Here is a 25,313-nt window from a genome sequence, read left to right as displayed (position 1 = left end):
ATATGGTCTAGCAGATCCAATGGTGCTAGAAATGTCAATGACAAATAGAGTTGCTATCTGTAGCCTCTGGTAGGCCCCTATAGGAGAATCACAATGCAGACCCTTCGGATTTTGGAGAAAGCATTGTCATCTTCTGCAGATACATACTCTTCTTTTGAGAAACAACTTTTGGCTTGATACTGGTCTATACTAGAGACTCAACTCTTAACCATAAGTCACCCAATTACCATGAGACCCAAGTTGCCTGTCATGAGCTGAGTACCTGGCCTGCCAAGCCATTAAGTTGGGCATGCAAAGCAGCACTTCATCATAAAACTAGAAGTGGTATATACAAGATTGGGCTTGAGCGGGTCATAAAGGCACAAGTAAGTGGTTTCCACTTCTGCCATATTGCCTTTCCCAGCTGATAGCTTTGGCTTCTTGGGGATTTCCTTATGATCAGTTGACTGAGGAAGAGAAAATCCGTTCCTGGTTTATAGACAGTTCTGCATGATATGCAGGTATCACCTGAATGTGGACAAGCTGCAACACTATAGTCACTTTCTGGAATATTCCTGAAGGATAGTCATTAAGGGAATTCTTCCCAGTGGGTGGATCTTTGAGGAGTACATCTGGTTGTTGTTTTTTGCTTGGAAGGAGAAATATCCAGAAATGTGTTTGTATAGTGATTCATGGGCCATCACTACTAGTTTGGCTGGATAGTCAGGGACTTGGAAGGAACATGATTGGAAAATTGGGGAAGAGATATGTGAATAGACATTTCTGAGTGAGCAAAAAACATGAAGATATTTGTGTCACACATTAATACTCACCAGAGGGTGACTTTCCAGAGGAAGATTTTTAATATTCAAATGGACAAGATGATCTATGGAATACCTGTTGGGTTCTTTCCCCAGCGACTCCTGTCATTGCCTGATAGGCTCATGAACAAAGTGACCATGGTGGTAGGGATGGAGGTTATTCATGAGCTCAGCAACATGGTCTTCCAGGCACCAAGGCCCTAGTTGTCCAATCTGCCAGCAACAGAGACCAGCATTCAGTTCCAGCTCTGGCACCATTCCATCAGCACGTGATCAGCCTGCTACCTGATGGCAGGTTGATTATATTGGACCACTTCTATAGTGGAAGATGTAGCATTTTGTTGTAACTAGAATAGGTACATACTCTGGATATGGGTTTGCCTTCACTGCATGAAATGATTCTGCCAAAAGTACCATCCATGTACTTACAGAATGTTTTCTCGATGGTCATGGTATTCCACTCAGCATTGCTTCTGATCAGGGAACACACTTCACAACAAATGAAGAACAGGAATGGACACATGCTCATGGAGTTCAGTAATCTTAACATGTTCCCCATCCTGAAGCAGCTGATTTGATAGAACTGTGGAATGGCCTTTTGAAGGCCGAAGTATGGCACCAGTTAGGTGACAGTACTTTACAAGGCTGGGGCAGTGGTTCCCTGGAGGTTGTGTATACTCTAAATCAGTGGCCACTCTATGATGTTCCTTCTCCCATAGCCAGGATTCATGGGTCCAGGAATCAAGGGATGAAAATGGGAGTGGCACCACTCATCATCACCCCTAGTTATCCACCAGAAAGGTTTTTGCTTCTTGTTCCTGTAGTCTTAAGCTTTGCTGGTCTACACATCTTAGTTCCAAAAGGAGTAGTGTTTTTACCAGGAGAGACAGTGATTCCATTGAATTGAAAGTTAAGACTGTCTCATGCCACTTTTGGGTTTCCATGCCTCTGTCTGAATCAGCAGACAGAGAAGGGAATTACTATACTGGCTGGGACAATTAATCCTGACTATTAAGGGGAAATAGAACTGCAACCACACAGAGGAGATAAAGAACGGTTGGTTTGCCTAGAATACAGGAAATACGTAGGATGTCTCTTAGTACTACCATTTCTTGTTATTAAAGTCAGTGTAAAACTGCAGCAGCCCAATCCAGGCAAGACTAATTGCCCAGAAACTTGAGTAATAAAGGTTTGGTCACCCCACCAAGCAAAGAACCACACCCACCTCAGTTGCTTGCTGAGGGTAAATGTAATTTGGAATGGGTAGTGAAGAAGATAGTTATAAATATGAGCTACCGGTTACAGAAACAAGGACTATAATGGTTATGAATGTTTCTTCCATATCTTTTTATGAGTCTCATATGTATGCACATAAAACTACTATCTTTGTTTTCCTCCCTATCTTATCCCCTTATATGACATAAGTTGTACTAAATACAGTATTTAAATGTCATCAAGTTTAAGAGTGAATATTACCGAAGGACTTGCATCCTATTCTGAGGAAAGTTAGAACGTTTGCAGTTGTACACAGAATTGAGTATTGTTACCCAAAAATATGAATGTTGCTGTTTTTATTTAGTGATTAAGTATGCTTTAGGAGATGTGCATGGCACCCAAGTTGACATAGGGTGGACTGTGATGGTTAAGTTTGTGTGTCACCTTGGTGGGTTATGTTGACCAACTGTTTGATCATACAAACACTGGCCTGATTGTTACTGTGAGAATATTTAAATTATCAGTAAGTTTATCACATCTGTGGCTGATTACATCTACAATCAACTGAGAGGATTGGCTTCAACAATGAGAGAGGTCTCATCCAATCAGTTAAGGGCTTTAACAAGAGAAATAGTGATTTTTACAGTCAGAAAAGGAATTTCCATCTTTCCTTCAGCCAGGTAGCTTCTCCTGGGGAATTCATTGAAAACCTTCACTGGATCTCCCAGCTTGCGGCCTGCCCTGTTAAATTTGGACTAGCCCATCCCCATGGTTGCATGAGACAATTCTTATAAAATTCTTTTATAACATGTAATGTGTACATTTATCTCCTATCAATTCTATTTCCCTAGACAACCCTGACTAATACTGTTAGAAATGGTAAATATCTGGGTGTACAGAATATTTTCTGTGAGGGTAGAAATCTTACTGACTCAAGATGCTGAAGCACAGCCTATAACCAACCACTGGCTAAACCTAAGTCATGTTGACCACAAGGAACCTGTAAGAAGCCAGGCTTTAATAATAATGGCGACAGCTGAGCAGAAGCATAAATGGCTGAGCACTGCAGGGGAGACATATGTATATAATTAATTTAGGCAATTTATTAAAACAAGCAAATAGCAATAGCAACTGCCTGAAGAGTTAGGAGAACAGATCAGGATCAACATTCAGAGTTGCCACAATGTTATTATCTAAAATCTCAGATTTTTGAGAACGGAAGACATGATGGTGTATCACTAAAGATAGAATATCAATCAAGAAATAGAAACTTTAAAAAAAAAAAAAGAACCAGGGCGGGCCACGGTGGCTCAGCAGGCAGAGAGTTCTCACCTGCCATGCCAGAGACCTGGGTTTGATTCCTGGTGCCTGCCCATGCAAAAAAAAAAAACAAAAAACAAAAAGGAACCAAATTGAAATTCTGGAATTAAAAATTTAATCTGGAATGCAAAATTTTAAGAGGGGTTCAATAGATTTTAGCTGGAAGAACGGTGAATCAGCAAACTTGAAAATAGATAAAAAATTATCCAGTCTGGAACAGAAAGAAAAAGGATAAAAATGAATAGTATCAAAAACATGTGGGACACCATCAGTCATCCCACACATGCATAATGTGGGAGTCCAGAAAAGAGAGGCAAGAAAGGGACAGAAAAAATATTTAGAGAAATAATGGTTAAAAACGTAATACATCTGATGAAAAATATTAAACTAGATACCTAAGAAACACTATGAACTCCAATCTAGATAGATACACCTACGCATATCATGTCAAGCTGTTAAAAATGATGAGAAAATCTTCATAGCATCATCAGTCATGACGTACAAGGGATCCTCAATAAGATTAGCAGTGGATTTCTCCGAAACAAGAGAGTCCAGAAGGTAGTGGGTTAATATATTCCAGTTGCTAAAATGAAGGGGGAAAAATCCTTGCCAACTAAGAATTTTATGTCTAGCAAAACTGTCATTGAAAAGTGAAGGTCCCTGGGGGTGCAAGGGTAGTTCCGTAGAATTCTTGCCTGTCATGCAGGAGACCCTGTCATTCGATTCCCGAGCCCATGCACTTCCCAAAAACAGAAAAAACAAAAATTCAACAAATGGTGCTGCAATAATGGGACATTTAACGTAGAAAAAGAATGAAATGTAACCCCCCCACCATACATCATACCCCCCCCCCAAAAAGTAAAAATCCCTATAATTAGTATATCTCTAGTTAGGCTGATGAAGAAAACCAGGAAAAAGACACAATTACCAATATCAAGAATGAAAGAAAAAGGATGTCACTATAGATCTACAGGTATTAAAATGGGAAGGAATAGAATGAATATCTTTGTGTCATTTAAATGATACAAACAGATTTCTTGAAAAACACAAATTACCAAAACTCATTGTCTGAGTTTGGTAGGCTACCATGATAAATACCACACGATGAGTTGTCTTAAACAATGGGAATTTATTGGCTCGTAGTTTTGAGGATAAGACCGAAATCAAGGCCATAGCAAAGTGATGCTTTCTCCTCATTTCTCTTCTCAGTGCTAGTTGCTTTTGTTCCATAGTTGGTCTTTGGCTTGCATCTCTGCTTCCTTTCCATTCACTTTCAGGTTCCATTGACTTCTGAATCTGGCTTCTCTTTATGGATTTCTTTAACTATGTCTGAATTTCTTCTGCTTATAAAGGGCCCCAGTAGTCCTGCTCGAGGACTATTATTCATTTGGTCCTCATTTCAACTAAAATAACATCTTCAAGAGATCCTAGTTTCAATGGGTTCATACCCACAGGAAAGCAGATTAAGATTAGGAACATATCTAAATCCAACTGTATAATTCATTATACCTCACTGACCTACAAAAACAGGAAAATTTAATAGTCCTGTATCTATTTAAGAGATTTAATTTATAGATGTAACTTTTCACTAAGAAGACTTTAGCCCAGCTGGTTTCATTGTTGAATTATGTATTTTAGTTTGTTAAGCTGCCAGAATGCAATATACCAGAAATAGAGTGGCTTTTAAAAGGGGGAATTTATTAAGTTGCAAGTTTACAGTTCTAAGGCTCTGAAAATGTCCAAATTAAGGCAAGGAAACCTAACAAGAGGCTACCTTCACTCAAGAAAGGCTGATGCCTTTTGAAACACCTCTGTCGGGTGGGAAGGCACATGACTGGTGTCTGCTGGGGTCCTTTGCTTCGGCGCACCTCTCTCAACTGGGAAGGCACATGGCAATACCTGCTAGCTTTCTCTACCAGCTTCTTCGGTGGCTTCCCCAGGGGAGTTTACTTTCATCTTCAAAGGTCTCTGGTGGTGTGAGCTCTGTCAGCACTAAAACTTCTTCCAGGATGTTTCCTTCTTAAAGGGCTATAGTAAGCAACCCTACCTTGAATGGGTAGAAACACACCTCCATAGAAACCACCTAATCAAGAGGTAGCAACCAAAATGTGATCCCCGTCATACAGCATACAGCAAAAAAAAAGTACCTGCAATTGGGTGGCTCACATCTCCATGGAAAATTTAAAAAGATTCCATCCAGCAATGTTGAATGAGAATTAAAGAACATGGGGTGCATAATAATCTCAAACCAGCATAAATATTAAAAGAATAAATAATAATAATCCTATACAAGCTTACTGAAAAATATGGTAGGAGCACTTTTAAGGTTAGTATTGCCCTGATACAAAAACCAAACAAAGACATAACTAGAAAAGAAGACTGCAGACCAATATCTATCATGATAATAGGAAATTTTTTTTTCTTGAAAAAATTTAAGAAAATATTATCAAATCCAGTTATCAGTATATAAAACATATAATGTGTCATGGCCAAGTGGTGTTTATCCCAGGAATTCGTTTAATATCAAAAATAAGTATGGTGACTAATTTATGATATTAGTAGCATAAAGGGTATTTATTAAATAATTATTTCAATAGATACAGAAACTGTGTGTGACAAAATTAATTTTTTTTAAGTTGCATAGTAAATAGGTACTGTATATTGTATGATAGATTCTCAGCAAACCAAAAGTTGAAGGTAACTTCCAAAACCTGAGAGGACATTTACGATAAACTACAGCTTATATCGTACTCAGTGGGGAATGATTGAATGCTTTTTCTTTAAGATCAGGACCAAGACAATGATGTATGCTTTTGCCACTTTTATTCAATATTCTGTTGGAAATTCTAGCTATTGGATTAAGGGGAGAACAATAAAAGCCATATAGATGGGAAAGTAAGAGTTAAAACAGTCCTTATTTGCAGAGAGCCTAACTGTATATGCAGGAAATCAGAAATCTACAAAAGTGTTTATTAGAAAAGTACAAAGTGCATTGGGTCAGCATACAAAAATCTGTTTAATTTTTCTATACCAGCAATAAGTAACTGGAAAATGAAAATTTTAAAACAGCTAATTGCAATAGCAACAGAAATTAAAATCTAAGAATAAGCTAAATGAAAGATATATAAGACATGAACACTGAAACCTACAAAATACTGATGAAATTAAAGAAGATCTAAATAAATAGAGAAGCGTTCCATGTTGGAAAAATCATCCACTGGAAAAGAGTTAGTCTTTTCAACGAATGTTCTGGAACAACTAGATACCTATATAGAATATAATGAAGCGTGACCTTACCCCACACCAGACACAAAAATTAACAATGGACCATTTACACATTTAAATTGCAAAACTTCAAGAAGACATAGAAAATGGTTGTGCTATTGTGTCGGGCAAAAGTTTCTTAAATAGAACTGAAAAATCACAAACCATAAAAGAACAAAATGCTAATGGATTTCATCAGAATTGAAACCTTTGCTCATCAAAAGACAATGTAAAAAACAAAAAGGCAAGCTAGAAACTAGGAGAATATATTTGCAAAGCACATCCGACAAAGGGCTTTTATCTAGAATGTTTAAAAAATTCTTACAATGCAATAATGAGACAAACAATCCATTAAAAATGGGTAGATGTTTTGAGCAGACTCTTAACACAAGTAGGTATATGAATAAGTTTGTTACCCATCATCTGAGAAGTGAAAGTTAAAGCCACAATAAGCTACTATACAGTCACTAGAATGGGTAAAATTAGAATTACTGATGATGCCAAGTATTGGTGAAAATGTGAAACAGCTGAAACTCTCATATATTGCTGGTGGAAGTGTAAAATGTAGCTACTTAGGAAAACATTTTGGCAGTTTCTTCTAAATTGTGGGGTCTTAGCATATGATCCAGAAGTTCACTCCTAGGTATTTCCCCAAGTGAAATGAAAACATATCCACACATGGATTTGTACATGAATGTTCATAGTAGCATTATTCATAATAGCTTCAAACTGTCAATAACCCAAATGTCCATCCACCAATGAATGGGTAAAACGTTGTGTATCCATATTAGAAAGCACTGTTCAAAACACAGGAATGAACTGTTGATATACGCAACAACATAGATGAATTCTGAAAACACTTAAGTCTGCCTACCAGAAGAATTTATGTGAAATTCAAGGAAAGGCAAACTTTAGTGACAGAAATTGAGTCAATGGATAACTGGGCCCTAGGGTAAGGGTAGAGAATTCACTGTTAAGAAAATGTTCTGGAGTTGGGGGGCCACGATGGCGGCTTAGTAAGGTGCGCGCCTTTTAGTTCATCCTCCAGAGCAACTACTAAATAACCAGAAACAGTACAGAACAGCTCCCGGAGCCACGACAGAGACCGAACACACAGCGTACCCCAGTCTGGACCAGCTGGACCGGCTGCAAGTCTCCGGAACAGTGAGTTCCCTGAGCCGCACACAGTTCCCCAAGCTGTGGTGGCTGGCGCCCCTCCCCAACAGGGGGCTTCCCGGACCGGCTGCGAGTCTCCGGAACAGTGAGTTCCCCAAGCAGCGGTGGCCGGCGCCCCTCCCCCACAGGCGGCTTCCCAGAGGGAAAGGAAAGAGTCTCCAACAGTAGCAGGGACTGAGTCCAACCAAACACCAATAGTGGCATTAATAAACAAATTCTGACTACTAAAAATAGGCCCCCAGCTCAGGCGAAACTGATCAAGGCGGAAGTCGCCTATTGGGCTAACTGAAAAAGAGGAAAGGAGACGAAACAGAGCCTTCTGCGGCTGTTTCTATGGAAGATTGGTTGCCTCTGGACTCAGCGCCGGAATTACACAGGCTGCAACTGCCCCAAACGCAGAAACAGGCTGCTTTCAGGGCTGTCTCCCACCTGAACCTTCCCCATGGTGGGGGTGAAATGCAACTCAGGTGGAATCCATCTCTCAAGGAATTCAGATCCCAGGGCTTCGCAATTTGAAGCCATTAAAACCAGCCTACAACCTTTCCTCTGTCTCCACCACGTCCTCAGCAGGGAGAGCCTTCCAAAATTGAAGGAGCCACAACATCTTTTGCTGGTGGGACCCACAGACAGACAAGCGCCACATACTGGGCAGGATAAGAAAAACAGAGCCCAGAGACTTCACAGGAAAGTCTTTCAACCTGCTGGGTCTCACACTCAGGGAAAACTGACGCAGGTGATTCCTTCCCCCCAAAAGGAGGCCAGCTTAGTTTGGGAAAACCCGGCTGGAGTCTGTAATACCTATGTAGACCCTCCTAAGGGTAGGGAGGGAAAAGTCGCCTTAAAAGCAGGACAAGAAACAAGAAAATAAGAACTGAAAATTTACCCTTTGTTAAACAAAACTTAAGCTAGAAGCCCAGAAAAGGCTGAACTGAAGGTCAATGAACAGATAGACAACAAACTCATCTAGCAAGAAAACCCTAGGTAAGATAAGTGAAAGCAATCTCCAGAATAAACTAATTAAGGTAATTAAATGTCCAGACGCCAGCAAAAAATAACAAATCACACCAGGAAAATTGAAGATATGGCCCAGTCAAAGGAACAAACCAGTAGTTCAAATGAGATACAGGAGCTGAGACAACTAATTCTGAATATACGAACAGAAATGGAAAACCTCTTCAAAAACCAAATCGGTAAATTGAGGGAGGACATGAAGAAGGCAAGGAATGAACAAAAAGGAGAAATGGAAAGTCTGAAAAAAACAAATCACAGAACTTATGGGAATGAAAGATACAGTAGAAGAGATGAAAAAAAACAATGGAAACCTACAATGGTAGATTTCAAGAGACAGAGGTTAGAATCAGTGAACTGGAGGATGGAACGTCTGAAATCCAAAAAGAAACAGAAACTATAGGGAAAAGAATGGAAAAATTTGAGCAGGGGCTCAGGGAATTGAATGATAATATGAAGTGCACAAATATACGTGTTGTGGGTGTCCCAGAAGGAGAAGAGAAGGGAAAAGGAGGAGAAAAACTAATGGAAGAACTTATCACTGAAAATTTCCCAACTCTTATGAAAGACCTAAAATTACAGATCCAAGAAGTGTAGCGCACCCAAAGAGAATAGATCCAAATAGGCGTTCTCCAAGACACTTACTAGTTAGAATGTCAGAGGTCAAAGAGAAAGAGAGGATCTTGAAAGCAGCGAGAGAGAAGCAATCCATCACATACAAGGGAAACCCAATAAGACTATGTGTAAATTTCTCAGCAGAAACCATGGAAGCTAGAAGACAGTGGGATGACATATTTAAGTTACTGAAAGAGAAAAACTGCCAACCAAGACTCCTATATCCAGCAAAATTGTCCTTCAAAAATGAGGGAGAAATTAAAACATTCTCAGACAAACAGTCACTGAGAGAATTTGTGACCAAGAGACCAGCTCTGCAAGAAATACTAAAGGGAGCACTAGAGACAGATACGAAAAGACAGAAGAGAGAGGTGTGGAGAAGAGTGTAGAAAGAAGGAAAATTAGATATGATATATAAAATACAAAAGACAAAATGGTAGAGGAAAGTATTACCCAAACAGTAATAACACTAAATGTTAATGGACTGAATTCCCCAATCAAAAGACATAGACTGGCAGAATGGATTAAAAAACAGGATCCTTCTATATGCTGTCTACAGGAAACACATCTTAGACCCAAAGATAAACATAGGTTGAAAGTGAAAAGTTGGAAAAAGATATTTCATGCAAATAACAACCAGAAAAGAGCAGGAGTAGCTATACTAATATCCAACAAGTTAGACTTCAAATGTAAAACAGTTAAAAGAGACAAAGAAGGACACTATCTACTAATAAAAGGAACAATTAAACAAGAAGACATAACAATCATAAATATTTATGCACCGAACCAGAATGCTCCAAAATACGTGAGGAATACACTGTAAACACTGAAAAGGGAAATAGACACATCTACCATAATAGTTGGAGACTTCAATTCCCCACTCTCATCAATGGACAGAATATCTAGACAGAGGATCGAGATGAAGAAACAATTTGAATATTACAATAAATGAGCTAGACTTAACAGACTTTTATAGGACATTACATCCCACAACAGCAGGATACACCTTTTTCTCAAGTGCTCATGGATCATTCTCAAAGATAGACCATATGCTGGATCACAAAGCAAGTCTCAACAAATTTAAAAAGATTGAAATCATACACAACACTTTCTCAGATCATAACGGAATGAAGTTGGAAATCAATAATAGGCCGAGTGCCAGAAAATTCACAAATACATGGAGGCTCAACAACACACTCTTAAACAACCAGTGGGTCAAGGAAGAAATTACAAGAGAAATTAGTAAATATTTCGAGGCGAATGAAAATGAAAACACAACATATCAAAACCTATGGGACGCAGCAAAGACAGTGCTAAGAGGGAAATTTATTGCCTTAAATGCCTATATCAAAAAAGAAGAAAGGGCAAAAATTCGGGAATTAACTGTCCACTTGGAAGAACTGGAGAAAGAACAGCAAACTAACCCCAGAGCAAGCAAAAGGAAAGAAATAACAAAGATTAGAGCAGAAATAAATGAAATTGAGAACATGAAAACAATAGAGAAATATCAATAAGACCAGAAGTTGGTTCTATGAGAAAATCAACAAGATTGATGGGCACTTAGCAAGATTGACAAAATGAAGAAGAGAGAGGACGCAAATAAATAAGATCAGAAATGGAAGAGGAGACGTAATCACTGACCTCACAGAAATAAAGGAGGTAATAACAGGATACTATGAACAACTTTATGCTAATAAATGCAACAAATGTAGATGAAATGGACAAGTTCCTAGAAAGGCATGAACAACCCACTTTGACTCAAGAAGAAATAGACGACCTCAACAAACCAATCACAAGTAAAGAAATTGAATCAGTCATTCAAAAGCTTCCCAAAAAGAAAAGTCCAGGACCAGACGGCTTCACATGTGAATTCTACCAAACATTCCAGAAAGAATTAGTACCAACCGTGCTCAAACTCTTCAAAAAATTGAAGTGGAGGGAAAGCTACCTAATTCATTCTGTGAAGCCAACATCACCCTCATACCAAAACCAGGCAAAGATATTACAAAAAAAGAAAACTACAGACCAATCTCTCTAATGAATATAGATGCAAAAATCCTCAACAAAATTCTAGCAAATCGAAACCAGCAACACATTAAAAGAATTATACAACATGACCAAGTAGGATTCATCCCAGGTATGCAAGGATGGTTCAACATAAGAAAATCAATTAATGTAATACACCATATCAATAAATCAAAGCAGAAAAATCACATGATCATCTCAATTGATGCAGAGAAGGCATTTGACAAGATTCAACAACCTTTCCTGTTGAAAACACTTCAAAGGTTAGGAATACAAGGGAACTTCCTTAAAATGATAAAGGGAATATATGAAAAACCCACAGCTAATATCATCCTCAATGGGGAAAAATTGAAAACTTCCCCCCTAAGATCAGCAACAAGACAAGGATGTCCACTATCACCACTGTTATTCAACATCATGTTGGAAGTTCTAGCCAGAGCAATTAGACAAGAAAAAGAAATACAAGGCATCAAAATTGGAAAGGAAGAAGTAAAACTATCACTGTTTGCAGACGATATGATATTTACTATACGTCGAAAACCCGGAAAAATCCACAACAAAACTACTAGAGCTAATAAATGAGTACAGCGAAGTAGCGGGCTACAAGATCAACATTCAGAAATCTGTAGTGTTTCTATACACTAGCAATGAACAAGCTGAGGGGGAAATCAAGAAACGAATTCGATTTACAATTGCAACTAAAAGAATAAAATACTTAGGAATAAATTTAAGTAAAGAGACAAAAGACCTATACAAAGAAAACTACAAGAAACTGTTAAAAGAAATCACAGAAGACCTAAATAGATGGAAGGGCATACCATGTTCATGGATTGGAAGACTTAAATATAGTTAAGATGTCAATTCTACCTAAATTGATTTACAGATTCAATGCAATACCAATCAAAATCCCAACAACTTATTTTTCAGAAATAGAAAAACCAATAAGCAAATTTATCTGGAAGGGCAGGGTGCCCCGAATTGCTAAAAGTATCTTGAGGAAAAAAAACGAAGCTGGAGGTCTCACGCTGCCTGACTTTAAGGCATATTATGAAGCCACAGTAGTCAAAACAGCATGGTACTGGCATAAAGTTAAATATATTGACCAATGGAATTGAATAGAGTGCTCTGATATAGACCCTCTCATCTATGGACATTTGATCTTTGATAAGGCAGTCAAGCCAACTCACCTGGGACAGAACAGTCTCTTCAATAAATGGTGCCGAGAGAACTGGATATCCATATGCAAAAGAATGAAAGAGGACCCGTATCTCACACCCTATACAAAAGTTAACTCAAAATGGATCAAAGATCTAAACATTAGGTCTAAGACCATAAAACAGTTAGAGGAAAATATAGGGAGATATCTTATGAATCTTATAATTGGAGGCGGTTTTATGGACCTAATACCTAAAGCAAGAGCACTGAAGAAAGAAAGAAAGAAATGGGAGCTCCTCAAAATTAAACACTTTTGTGCATCAAAGAACTTCATCAAGAAAGTAAAAAGACAGCCTACACAATGGGAGACAATATTTGGAAACTACATATCAGATAAAGGTCTAGTATCCAGAATTTATAAAGAGATTGTTCAACTCAACAACAAAAAGACAGCCAATTCAATTACAAAATGGGAAAAAGACTTGAACAGACACTTCTCAGAAGAGGAAATACAAATGGCCAAAAGGCACATGAAGAGATGCTCAATGTCCCTGTTCATTAGAGAAATGCAAATCAAAACCACAATGAGATATCGTCTCATACCCACCAGAATGGCCATTATCAACAAAACAGAAAATGACAAGTGCTGGAGAGGATGTGGAGAAAGAGGCACACTTATCCACTGTTGGTGGGAATGTCAAAGGGTGCAACCACTGTGGAAGGCAGTTTGGCGGTTCCTCAAAAAGCTGAATATAGAATTGCCATATGACCCAGCAATACCATTGCTAGGTATCTACTCAGAGGACTTAAGGGCAAAGACACAAACGGACATTTGCACACCAATGTTTATAGCAGTGTTATTTACAATTACAAAGAGATGGAAACAGCCAAAATGTCCATCAACAGACGAGTGGCTAAACAAACTGTGGTATATACATACAATGGAATATTATGCAGCTCTAAGACAGAATAAACTTATGAAGTATGTAATAACATGGATGGACCTAGAGAACATTTAGCTAAGTGTCCTTAGTCAAAAACTAAAGGACAAATACTGTATGGTCTCACTAATACGAACCGACATTAGTGAATAAACTGGGAATATGTCATTGGTAGCAGAGACCATCAGGAGATAGAAATAGGGTAAGGTAGTGGGTAATTGGAGCTGAAGTGATACGGACTGTGCAACAGGACTGGATACAAAAACTCAGAAATGGACAGCACAATACCTAATTGTAATGTAATTTTGTTAAAACATTAAATGAAGCTGCATGTGAGAATGATAGAGGGGGGAGGGCTGGGGACGTAAATGTAATCAGAAAGAAAGATGACAAAGATCGAGATGGTATAATCTAGGAATGCCTAGAGTGTATAATAATAGTGAAATGTACAATGTACAAATTTTAAAAATGTTTTTGCATGAGGAAGAACAAAGGATTGTCATTATTGCAGGGTGCTGAAAATAGATGATATGTAATGCTTTAAAATGTCACATTATGTGTGAGACTAAAGCAAAAAATGTTTATTTATTACAAAATTTAGATTTTGACTAGAGCATTTCCTTAATGTAGATAGTTTGATTGAATGTCATAAGTACTTGGAATCTCAGGTAGCACATGAGTTTTTGTTGGTTTGTCCAGAGTGATCCCCCGATGAATCCCAGAATGATTTGATCAGTGACTGGAAAAGTATTTCCAAGCCCCCTTCGGGGAATGGTGAGAGTGGGGAGAAATTCAACCTCCCCAAGTTGAATTCTTGATATTCTCACAAGCAGTGTGGACAACCAAAGCTATAGGCAGAGCCCCCAGTCTTGGGGTTTGTTCACATGAAACTTCAACCCACAAAAGATAGGCCAAGTCTACTTAAAATTTAGGCCTAAGAGTCACCCCCAAGAGAGCCTCTTTTGTTGCTCAGATGTGGCCTCTCTCTCCAGCCAATATGATGAGCATTCTCACCACCCTCCCAGGGGTGTGGACCTTCCTGGCAGCATGGGACAAAGATCCTGAAATGAGCTAAGACTCAGCATAAAAGGACTGAGAAAAACCCTAGAATGAGCTGAGAATTAACATTAAGAGACTGAGAGAGCCTTCTCGACCAAAAGGGGGAAGAGTAAAATGAGGCAAAGTGTCAATGGCTGAGAGATTACAAACAGTCGAGAGATTATCCTGGAGGTTATTCTTACGCATTAAGTAGATATCACCTTGTTGTTCAAGATGTAGTGGAGAGGCTGGAGGGAATTGCCTGAAAATGTAGTACTGTGTTCCAGTCCCATGTTTCCCGATGATGATTGAACAATGATATAGCTTTCACAATGAGACTCTGTGAATGTGAAAACCTTATGTCTGATGCTCCTTTTAGCTACTATATCAACAGAAGAGTAGAACATATGGAATAAAAATAACAAGGGGAACAGATGTTAAAATAAATTCAGTTTGAAATAGTGGTAGGTGAAGGCAAGGGGTAAGGGGTATGGTACGTATATATATTTTTTCTCTCTATTATCGTTTTATTTCTTTTTCTGTTGTCTTTTATTTCTTTTTCTAAATCGATGCAAAATGTACTAAGAAATGATGAATATGCAACTATGTGATGATATTAAGAATTACTGATTGTATATGTAGAATGGAATGATTTCTAAATGTTTTGTTAGTTAATTTTTTTTTAATTAATAAAAAGAAAATGTTCTGTATCATGGTAGCAGTGGTAGTTACCCCTATATAAAGTTGTCAAAGATTATCAACCATAACACTTAAAGATTATACTGAATTCTGCTATACCTCAGTAAAGCTGTTGGAAAAAATAAAACATATCCATAGAGTATATTTCATTGGTTTTATATACATTTTCAAATTTTTCAATAGTTTTTAATAGGCTTGTTGAAATTATGCTACAAATTGTTTAAAACAGGGTGTGCTGAGGTGGGCCTTAGGGGGGCAATGCTTGCTAAGCGGACAAAGGAATGGGGTTGGTGGGGCTTTTCAGAAGAGAAATTTGAGCAAACATGGATGAGCTGAGTTAAGTTCAGTCAATCAAAGAGGTCTTGGTGTCTTGCACGTTTCTTACTTAACTTATATCTAGGTATTTTGTAGTTTCTTTTATTTAAAATGGGGCATTTTTCTTGTCTTATTGCATTGTCTTAATTATTCTTGGATTAATTTTTGCTTGCATCTTCATTTGAGTTGTATCTTCATTTTTTATCAATTTGTTGAGATCAGTAACTACACATTCTATGCATTGTAATTCTACAACTCTTCATTCTGTGCTATGTCCCTAGCATTTGCTCAGTGAATGCATTTTTAATGTTTTTTGCTAAGACCAATTTAAGCTGTTGCTGTGTTTCACAAGCTGTGTTTTGCCTAGCTTTAGAACCTAAGTAAGACCTAAAGTGGAAAACCAGAGATGCAAGTGCAATCTCATGTAACATGATTTTCATTTCACTGTCAAATAGACAGGAATATAAAATGCAAATAGGGATGTTAGCTGACAACTTTAATAACACCCCTCGTGGATCAAAAACTGGGGGAAATGAAAGGAAGGTTTTCTTGAATTTCACTAACAGATTAAGAGGCAGTGTCTGGAAACAATGGATTGGTCAGATACCCGTTAGAAATGGTCTTCTTGGCAGGATTTACTGTTTCATTAGAATAGGAGGGACTCTTAGATTTCAGGTCTGCCTTCACTTAATCTGCTTTAGATAAAGGAAATATCTGAAACAGACTTGACTGACTTGAAGGCAGAGCATCATCTATCATAGTGGAACCATTAGTAGCTCATATTCCTGACTTACCAGAAGATGGCAGCAAAGTGCTTATTAAAACGTTCTTTTCTTAATTTTTTTTTTAAGTTGCATAGAAAATAGGTACTGTATATTTTTCTTTAGTTATGATTACGGCCGATCTGATAACCTTATTTTCTTTAAATGGATAAAACCCTTTTACCATTAGGTACTGTCAATTTATAGTAAACATTTTTAGTAATTCACTGGTGTTGCTTACATTAAGTATTTTTATAGATTTTATAGATTTTGTTAGCAACTACTTCTTAACTGAAATTTTTATTCATTATAAGTATCATTAATACTTTACATATAAATTTCTGCCTCATAGATTTTTCTAAGAAAATCTGCCATCATATGTTCTAGAATTAAATAACTTTATTAGACAACACATGTTTAATCACATAACTTTAAAGATTTTTTTTTAATTGCATGATTTTTCTTTTTTCATGAACAAACCAAAACATAAGCATATCTTTTTTAGGAAGAAAACATTTTAATCTAGGTGGTTAGGTCCAAGGAATTTATCTTCTGCATCAAATTGCTGTTTTCTGGAAGTGACCTAGATGACTTAAGGACGTGAGTCTTACCCCTGGCCCATCTGTGTCCAGGAAATGCTGGTGGAATGAGACAATTTATGGGCGACTTACGGAAAAAATTGAGGGGCAAATGACAAAAATCTGTCACTTGAGGAGTCACAGCAGATAAATTATTGCAGTTTCTTTTTCCTTCTCTTATTTTCCAGAATTCAGTCAATTTAGGAGAGGTTTTTGAAACTATTTTAGAAAACTATATCCATTGATGTTTCTTCCAGTTTTTCATATTGCTGCTTAATTCCTATAAATTCCATTGTTCTTGTAAAACTATAATTCAGAATAGTCTTTTATCTTATGAAAACATGCTTTATCAGCATCACGACATATATCTTACATGCTTTGGAATTTTTGCAGACCACAAAAATATCTTTCTTTCCCCCTAATACACTCTAAAAGGAAACAGTCTGCCAGACCACAGTACATCCGTAATTTAGAGCAGCCTATGTTGTTACACATGCTTCTCTTTAAGACCAGGGAACAGCACAAGAGAAAATAAAAAGTTCACAGCAAGAGGAATATGAAACAGTACAGAGATGAGGAGATCGACTAGACCAAACAGTTGGTTAACTTAGCAAAGAGAGGATGGGGCTATCAGAAGTATATTCTGTATGTATCTTTTAAACACTTTGTAAGTCATTCTCACTCTGTCAACTCAGACTCAAAAACCTTCTAAACGCAGAATATTTCCCATTAGAACTAGGCTTCAAATCAGCTGAAGAAAGAAATATTTCCTGTTCATTATTTGATTATTTCATGTTTTATGAATTAATCATAAATTGGCTAAAATATGCAGTGCCATGGTGAATGCTGTTGTGTTGTCATAGAGTCTTCTAATGTTCTCATTTTGGTTTTAACTCTAGCTGATCCCACAGTTAAGGACTTAATTGGAGGCTTCACTGCTCTTCATTACGCAGCCATGCACGGCCGGGCCCGGATTGCTCGTTTGATGTTAGAGTCTGACTACAGGAGTGACATCATCAATGCAAAAAGCAATGATGGCTGGACTCCCCTCCATGTGGCAGCCCACTATGGCAGGGACTCATTTGTCCGACTCCTGCTCGAGTTCAAGGCTGAGGTCGACCCACTCAGTGATAAAGGTACAACACCACTTCAGCTAGCCATTATCCGAGAGCGGTCAAGCTGTGTGAAAATTCTCCTGGATCACAATGCCAATATTGATATTCAGAACGGTTTCCTGTTACGATATGCTGTGATCAAAAGCAATCACTCTTACTGCCGAATGTTCCTTCAGAGAGGAGCAGATACAAACTTGGGTCGCTTGGAAGATGGACAGACTCCTTTACACTTGTCTGCCCTTAGGGATGATGTGCTTTGTGCACGAATGTTATATAATTATGGAGCGGACATGAACACGAGGAACTATGAAGGACAGACCCCATTGGCTGTTTCAATAAGTATTTCTGGAAGTAGTCGACCGTGTTTGGATTTCTTGCAAGAAGTAACAAGTATGTAATACAATTATTACTTTTTTTTTTAATGTTCATCTTCTGAGTAGCTAAGGGTGTTTTTATAACTTAAAATGACTGTACATTATTCATTCATATAAGCCCTGCTTGGTAAGTAATTAATGCCTTATTCATCCAAAATAAAAAGATTTCATAAAAAATGAATTGTTAATAAAAATGGTAGCAGCCGACAGTAAAGGTGAGTGAAGAAATGGAGAAAAGGACAGAGAGAGAAGAATTTTTAAATGAGTAAAGTTTTGTATGTGCACAATGCACTTCCCCCTGGTCATAAGGTTGATTAAGCTATTACATTTTTCATGGCTTTCCTGTTTCATTATGATATGATGATGTGAACCCATATGAACTAAAACAGCAGTGTAATTTATTTATATATCCTAGTAATAGAGATTAAGGAGTCTAGAAATTGTCATAAAAAAGATTGCTATCAGTGGGAAGTTTGCTGCTGCAGTTCCAGTCCATACAGCTTCATTGTATCTAACCTATTTATGTGAGAGTGCTTTTTTTTACTTTAAAGTCTGGAAGCCTCTGAGGTCACATGACAGAGGTGTTTTTGTGATGGGTTGATTAGTTGGTATGGATGCAAGCAGCACTCTTGTCAGTCTAGCAATAAGGATGTGTCCAGATCCAGAGCTTAACATCACACATGAAGCTGAAGTCTGTAAAACCAAAAATTTGAATTGCTATCTGCTATACTTTTTAATGATTCCTTTTTCCGCACCTGACTTGTAACATTTGATCCTTATTATGAAAGAAAAAATATTGTTCTGGATACAAAGTACTGAGGTACAGGGGGTTTAATTGACCTGGTTAAAATAATCCACTCTATCCTTGGGAATTTAATTATGGAGTAAAAATTTCCTTTCCGAAAAATGAAATAGAATTTGAATTTTGTGTATTCATAAGAGGGCAAAGGTAAAATTATCGCTACTGAATGTTTTAGACTTAAAACTTAAAAAGAATTGATGATCAGGGCCCAACTCAAGGCAGTCCATAGAGTCTTCTGTGATGGTGGAAGTGGCCTCTCCCTGCACTATCCAATGAGGCGTCCACTAGCCCCATGTGCCATTTTGAGCACTTGATAGTGGGTAGTATGACTGAGGAATTAGATTTTGAGCTTTATTTCATTGTAATTTCTTTACATGTAGACAATAAATTGTTCAATATGGCTGATGGCACCATATTGAACAGCACAGGTTTGTCTGCCTTGTGTGCAGCATTTTGGAGTGTTTGATAGGTGGTCCCTTGTAGAAACCTTTTGTATCCACAGAGGTAGCCAAGGGCAGGAGGAAGTTATGTAAGTGAGGCCATAGCCTCTGGGTCCTCACCTGCTCACCCTGACTCTTCAGAACCACATTTTAGGAAAAGGCTAGAATGAAACTTCACGTGCTGATTTTCCAAGCACAATTCCTAGTGGTCTTCATTTACAGCACTGATAGGGATGTTGGTGTTGTGAAAGTTAAAATTACTCTTGTAATTTTAAAAGTTAAAAATCCTAATGACTTAGGATTCTGTCATGAAATATGTATACTATAAAGTATCTTCTTAATAAATTCTCCATGTCTTGTTCTTGTTTTAACTTCTGCACTGGAGATTCTTGATTCAGTTAATATGGCTGCTTTCAGAAAGGCATATTACCTACTCATGCCTTAGCCCCTTTTGATAACATTTTGCTTAAGTAGCTAGCATCTATTGTGGACTAGAGGTAGACTGCCTGAGTTGGAACACGTACCAGCTATGACCTTAAGCAGGTTCCCTAACGGTTCTGAGCTTCAGTGTCTGCATCTTAAAGTTAGGATGGTAACAGTTTCTTATCGGCTTGTTTGATGATTAAATAAGTTTACTATAGAGTACTTAGAACAGTGCCTGGCACATTTTTAGTGCTGTATAGATAGTCTTTAAAATAAAATGTTTCACTGAAAAAATGAGGGTAGATGAATGTAGGAGCTGGCTTGTGCCTAACAGAGTAAATCTTCTCAGCTCTACTTTCCCTGAGCCTATTTTCAATCCTGCAGATTATCCTGCAGTCTGCAGTCTGGGACAGTCTGGAGACAGGCAGCCAGTTGAATTGAGTTGCCACTGAGCAGGGAAACCCAGTAGGCAGCTTCCCCTTTATCCCTAAGCCCTGGGATAAACTAATGTGAGTTCAACCACATTAGTGGAGGGTGGGGTTAGGGGTATGGGGAGCAAGAATGTTAAGTTAAAGAAACCAAACTCACTTGTTCCCTTAAACCTAGGGGCAGATAGAACAATGGACAGGGCCAGCCTCCTTGTTTGTGTTTCCGTTCTCTCTATACATAGAGCAGAACCTTGCACCTAGCAGGGCCTGTGTGTAAGTATTGGTCAGCTGATGGGCTATGTACGGACTGTAGGCAAACATGGGATGCTTCTCAGAAGTGAAGGACTGTCTGTCTAAAGGCCAAAATCGTTCTTTGTTTTCAAGTACCTCACTTCGCCATCATTCGTTACTTCTTAACTCTGTACTGTTGTTTCCTGCTCAAAGCAAAGTGAGTGTTTCTGCTTCACCTGTTGCATTATTTGGCTCTAATATTTTCTTCTCCCTTAGTGAATAATTATATGCTAAAAGAATAATTATGTGCTCTTTGGAGCTCTCCATGAAACTGTCTTGAAAATCAGTGGAAGAAGAAGGCCTGATAGTTCAGGGAGCCACAAAGTCAAATCTGTAAGCTCCTTCCAAACTCTGTCACACCGAGCACCTGAACTCCAGGCATTGAGCTGTTGGTTTATAATGTAAGAGCTCAGGCTCTGAAATATAAGGACAGCAGCAGAGCTTCCACTTTGGTGGTCTTACGCAGGACCATTTGCTGTTCGTTGCAGCATTTTGACTAGAAGCATATTGTTTAAATTGGAAGAGATCAAGAAAATCATAATCCCAGAATTTAAAAACTGCTAAGACTTAGAAAAATTACCATAAAAATTCTGAAAATAGGAATTTCAGGGGAAGCAGAGCTGATAACACGCTGCATAAAAACATACCAGATCAAAAGTCTTGGTAACAAAGTAGTATCTGTTGGTGCTTTGTTGATCATGAGCGGTGGGAGAAGCCACAAACACCTACTGGTCACCTACAGCTGTTCAGCATTCAGACTTCCAGAAACCTCTGCCTTCTAGAATGCTTGACCCCAGTGTTGCCTCCACAGAAGCAAGTGAAGTGAAGGAACAGCTTCTTAGTGCCCAGGAACAATAAACACAACTAAGAAAAGCCACTGATCATACCTGACTAATGAGGAAGGATCACTTTGCAGAAGGGAAGATGCTTCCTGATGGGTTGGCCAGCCTTTGTTTTTGTTTTACTTATAAGCAAAAATCAGAATGGAGCCAGTAAACTAAAAGGAGAGCAGAGAAGACCAGATTGGCAGGTCGGAGGTAGACAGGTGGTGCAGAATGCCACAGGCAGTCTGATGGAGGCATCCTGAGGGCTGACACTCCCCGGGTCAGAAGTTCAGCAGCTCCTTGCACCAGAGCTGCCTTGAGGCTGAGGCCAGCAGTTTTCTTACTTGCAGGACTCCGAAAGTGAGCACCTCCTTAACCCAGACCCAATTCCGGCCCTGCCTTGCCCTGTATACCCATTGTGAAGGCAGCATCATGGAAATATGAATCTAAACTGGGTTATTTCACATTTTGGTGGGACTGTGCATACTACCCCCCAACCCTTACCCCACACACAGCTAACTAAGTAGAATAACGTGTTTTTCCTTAAACCCCACAGTGAAGTTGAGAGTGTCCTGGAAACTGTCATATAGAATGGCTCAAAATCCTCTAGTGAAGGTCAAGAGCAAGGAATGTCTGCCTAATTCAAAAGAGAAAATTAATATTTAAGCACAAGAAAACGTTGTGAAAGAGGTACACTATTATAACTTCATGAAAGAATTTTTAGAGCTAAAAACTTAACCTGAAGATTTGGTTAGATAGTAATATAACTCACCTGAAATAGTCGGATTGTAATTTAATGATTCTTTTTCATTGTCTCCCCACAATGGAAACTCCCTTATTCAATCAATGTGTGAACCAAATTAAATCTCCAAATATGAAATCTCTTTTAAGAAAGAGAAATTCCATGAGAAAGCTGAACCATCAGGCAGTAATTAGCAAGAACTTTGAATCTTATTCAAATAAAAAAAGCTGAGGGATTTTAATGATCTGTGTACCTGGCATTTTGTTTAAAGAAAAGTTTTAAAGAATTTACCGCTTTGGTGAAAAGTCTGTCCCTGAATGCACAAGCACAAATTACGGTAAGGTAAGAAGTCTCTTCACCCTACCACTTCTGCAGGTACAGGGGAAGAATTAAAAAGAGCTGGTACTTGTAGTTCTTTGTGTAAATGGTTTGGAAATCAGAGGAAAATTTTAGATGACACAAGTCAAGTCAAGTTGAAATAATAAATGAGATTGTTTTTGCTAGAGGATGCCACTGGAAAGAAGACAGCTTCCATGTTTGATTGGTAACTTAATTTGTAGTAAAGGTGCCATGTTTTATACTGCTTACTGAGGAAATCCTTTAATTATAAGGCTTTACCGTTTATGTAGAAGAGGGAAATGTTTGCAAAGCAAAGTGGAATCAAAAACTTGTTTAAGCAAACAGGGTCAAAAGCTGTTGGAGGGTCAGTTTGTTATCCACTCCTCCCTTCAGATGCTGAGGCATCTACATCTGTACTCACTGTGTGGAAACTTGACCTCTAGGGAGCTACTGTTTCATTAAGGCATTAGATAGCCAAGACTTTACTATTGCCATTTAATATTTTCATTAGTTTTAACATAGTAATGATCGTTATTTTAAGTTCCCTGTCTGATAATTTTAACATCTGTGTCATACCTGATCTAGTTCTGATGCTTGCTTTGTCTCTCAGACAATTTTTTCTTGCCTTTTAGCCTGCCTTGTGATTTGTTGTTGTTGTTGAAAGCCAGATATGATGTATTGGATAATAGGAACTGAGGTAAACAGGTTTTTTAAAACCTCACTTTTAAAAAAGTGAGGTTTTATGATACTCTGGCTAGGAGCAATGTTTGTTGCAAGTACCAGAGGCTTCCAATTCCTCTAATATCCTTGTCTTTGACTTCCTTCTTGACTTTGGGCTTCCCTAACTATTGCTACTCCGAGAGTCTGCATCTTGCAGCTCTTTCAGCTGTAATCCTCTGTTAACAGGAGCCCAGTTGATGTGTGCTCAGGTACGTGTGTGGGCAAAGTGTCCCATAACCATGTGTTAAATCTCAGGCTGTTAGTGAGCATGTGTCCCTGGATTGTAACCTTCACATGCGTTTCTTAACGTGATGAGACAGGAAGGCTAGAGTCAGATATGACCTCCTGCCAGGTGGGATAAGACTGGTACATAAGTCCAAGTCTTTCTCTTGGACAGTGGGCCTTTGTGATGAAGAAGGTGTTTTTCATAATGGTTACCACCCCCCACCCCTTGAGCTATGAGAGGATCTTTCCTGCCTCTCTACTGTGGGAACATGGGTGGGGTTTCTGGAGGTAAAAATCTTGAATATGTGGTAACCCCACTATGACTGAGGCTCTCACTCTCAGGTTACTCCATGCACAGCCTCCAGCAATTTGTCACAATGATCATTTAAGTGTCTCTACCATTTATGGCTCCAGCTGTGGCTGCAACTCTCTAAATCCATCTTTCTCTCCTGATTTTGGAGTAGCAGTTTGCCCTGCCACCTTGGTTTTTTGATGGGTATAAGAGAAGTCATTGATTTTTCAGTGTTTTTTTTCTTTTAGTAAGGAATGGGGTGATAACTTCCAAGCTCTGTATGTGTTGAAGCTGAAACCAGAAATCTTTTCATTAGTTTTTAATTTTTACTTAAAATCTGAAAAATATATCCTATCCTTATTCTATTGAGCTGAGCAGTGTTTTGCTCCCTGGTACTTAAGAGGTATGTATCTTCCATCTGAAAGATGTCTCAGCTGGGCCTATATAAGAGGTGCTATTAGAGCAGAATGGGGTGGTGGAGGGAGCAGCCAGTGAGCATTAGACCAAGTATGTGATTTGCTTTATAAACTTAGGCAAGCTGATTCCCCCCCCCCCCAAAAAGTCTCAATTTTCTCCCCTGGAAAATTGGGCCATAGCCTCCAAGGTCCCTTTCCTTTTAATTTTTCTTGCCAGAAAAGCATTCATAAAGGGGATGATTTCCTGCTGTTTGTGATTTTTCTAAGTTCATGTAGAACAGTAGTTTTCAAAGTGTGGACTCCTGGGGGGTCTTTAAGACAGTTTAGGTACCCCTGAAGACAAAACTAATTTCATGCTAATTCTACGATGCCATTTGCCTTTTCCACCTTGTTGGATTGTACTGTTTAAGACCTGTAAAGATCAGTGTACTGACGGTGTAGGTAGGAGCAGTGGTGAGTAAAGCTTCCTGGTGCCTTGGTATGAATCAAACATCAAACCATTGGCACGGAACAGTGCAAGTAGTCATCGTGTTCTTCAGCACCAGGCATTCTCAGTAAAAAGTATTCCAGTGCCATTTAAGAATGTCTTTGATGAAGCGGAGAGAATTAATTTAACTCTTACTCCTTTGAGTATGTACTTGCTTTTTTTTTTTCTTTTGTATGGGCAGGCTCTAGTTGTTGAACCTGGGTCTCTGGCTTGGCAGGCAAGAATTCTGCCACTGAGCCACCGTTGCACCACCCGAGTTACATACCTTTTTATTATTTTGTGTGATGGAAATGGAAAGTGTTTTTACTGGATACTGAAGTGCCTTGATTGAATTGAGGAAAGTTGTTTTTGTAATTTTTCAAGCTGAACTGGCAACTTTTTTCATGAAACTTTACTTTTTACTTGACAGATTGATTGATCACCAAACTATTGCTGTATTGTTTTGGGTATTATTTGGCAGACATTTTCTTGGAATGAATGAACTT

The 25,313-nt window shown here is 38.4% G+C and overlaps 1 protein-coding gene across 5 annotated transcripts in view; it reads left to right on the top strand.

Annotated features, from left to right (window-relative positions):
- Positions 1-25,313, top strand: part of ASB7 (ankyrin repeat and SOCS box containing 7) — a 99,131-nt gene that overhangs the window by 46,768 nt on the left and 27,050 nt on the right. For 3 of the 5 annotated variants that reach the window (XR_013160653.1, XM_077124035.1, XM_077124034.1), the window contains one exon: positions 17,810-18,415. Coding sequence is in view for 2 of the 5 variants with exons in the window: in XM_077124035.1 (XP_076980150.1) it covers positions 17,810-18,415 (606 nt within the window). In the remaining 3 variants the exon portion in view is untranslated. Of the gene's footprint in view, positions 1-17,809; positions 18,416-22,163; positions 24,329-25,313 lie in introns of all 5 variants that reach the window. The other 2 variants (XR_013160654.1, XR_013160655.1) reach the window with 1 other exon arrangement.

This window comes from Tamandua tetradactyla, chromosome 12 (assembly GCF_023851605.1).
Source record: "Tamandua tetradactyla isolate mTamTet1 chromosome 12, mTamTet1.pri, whole genome shotgun sequence".
Classification (NCBI taxonomy): Eukaryota; Metazoa; Chordata; class Mammalia; order Pilosa; family Myrmecophagidae; genus Tamandua; species Tamandua tetradactyla.
This window is presented reverse-complemented; position numbering and strand designations above follow the sequence as displayed.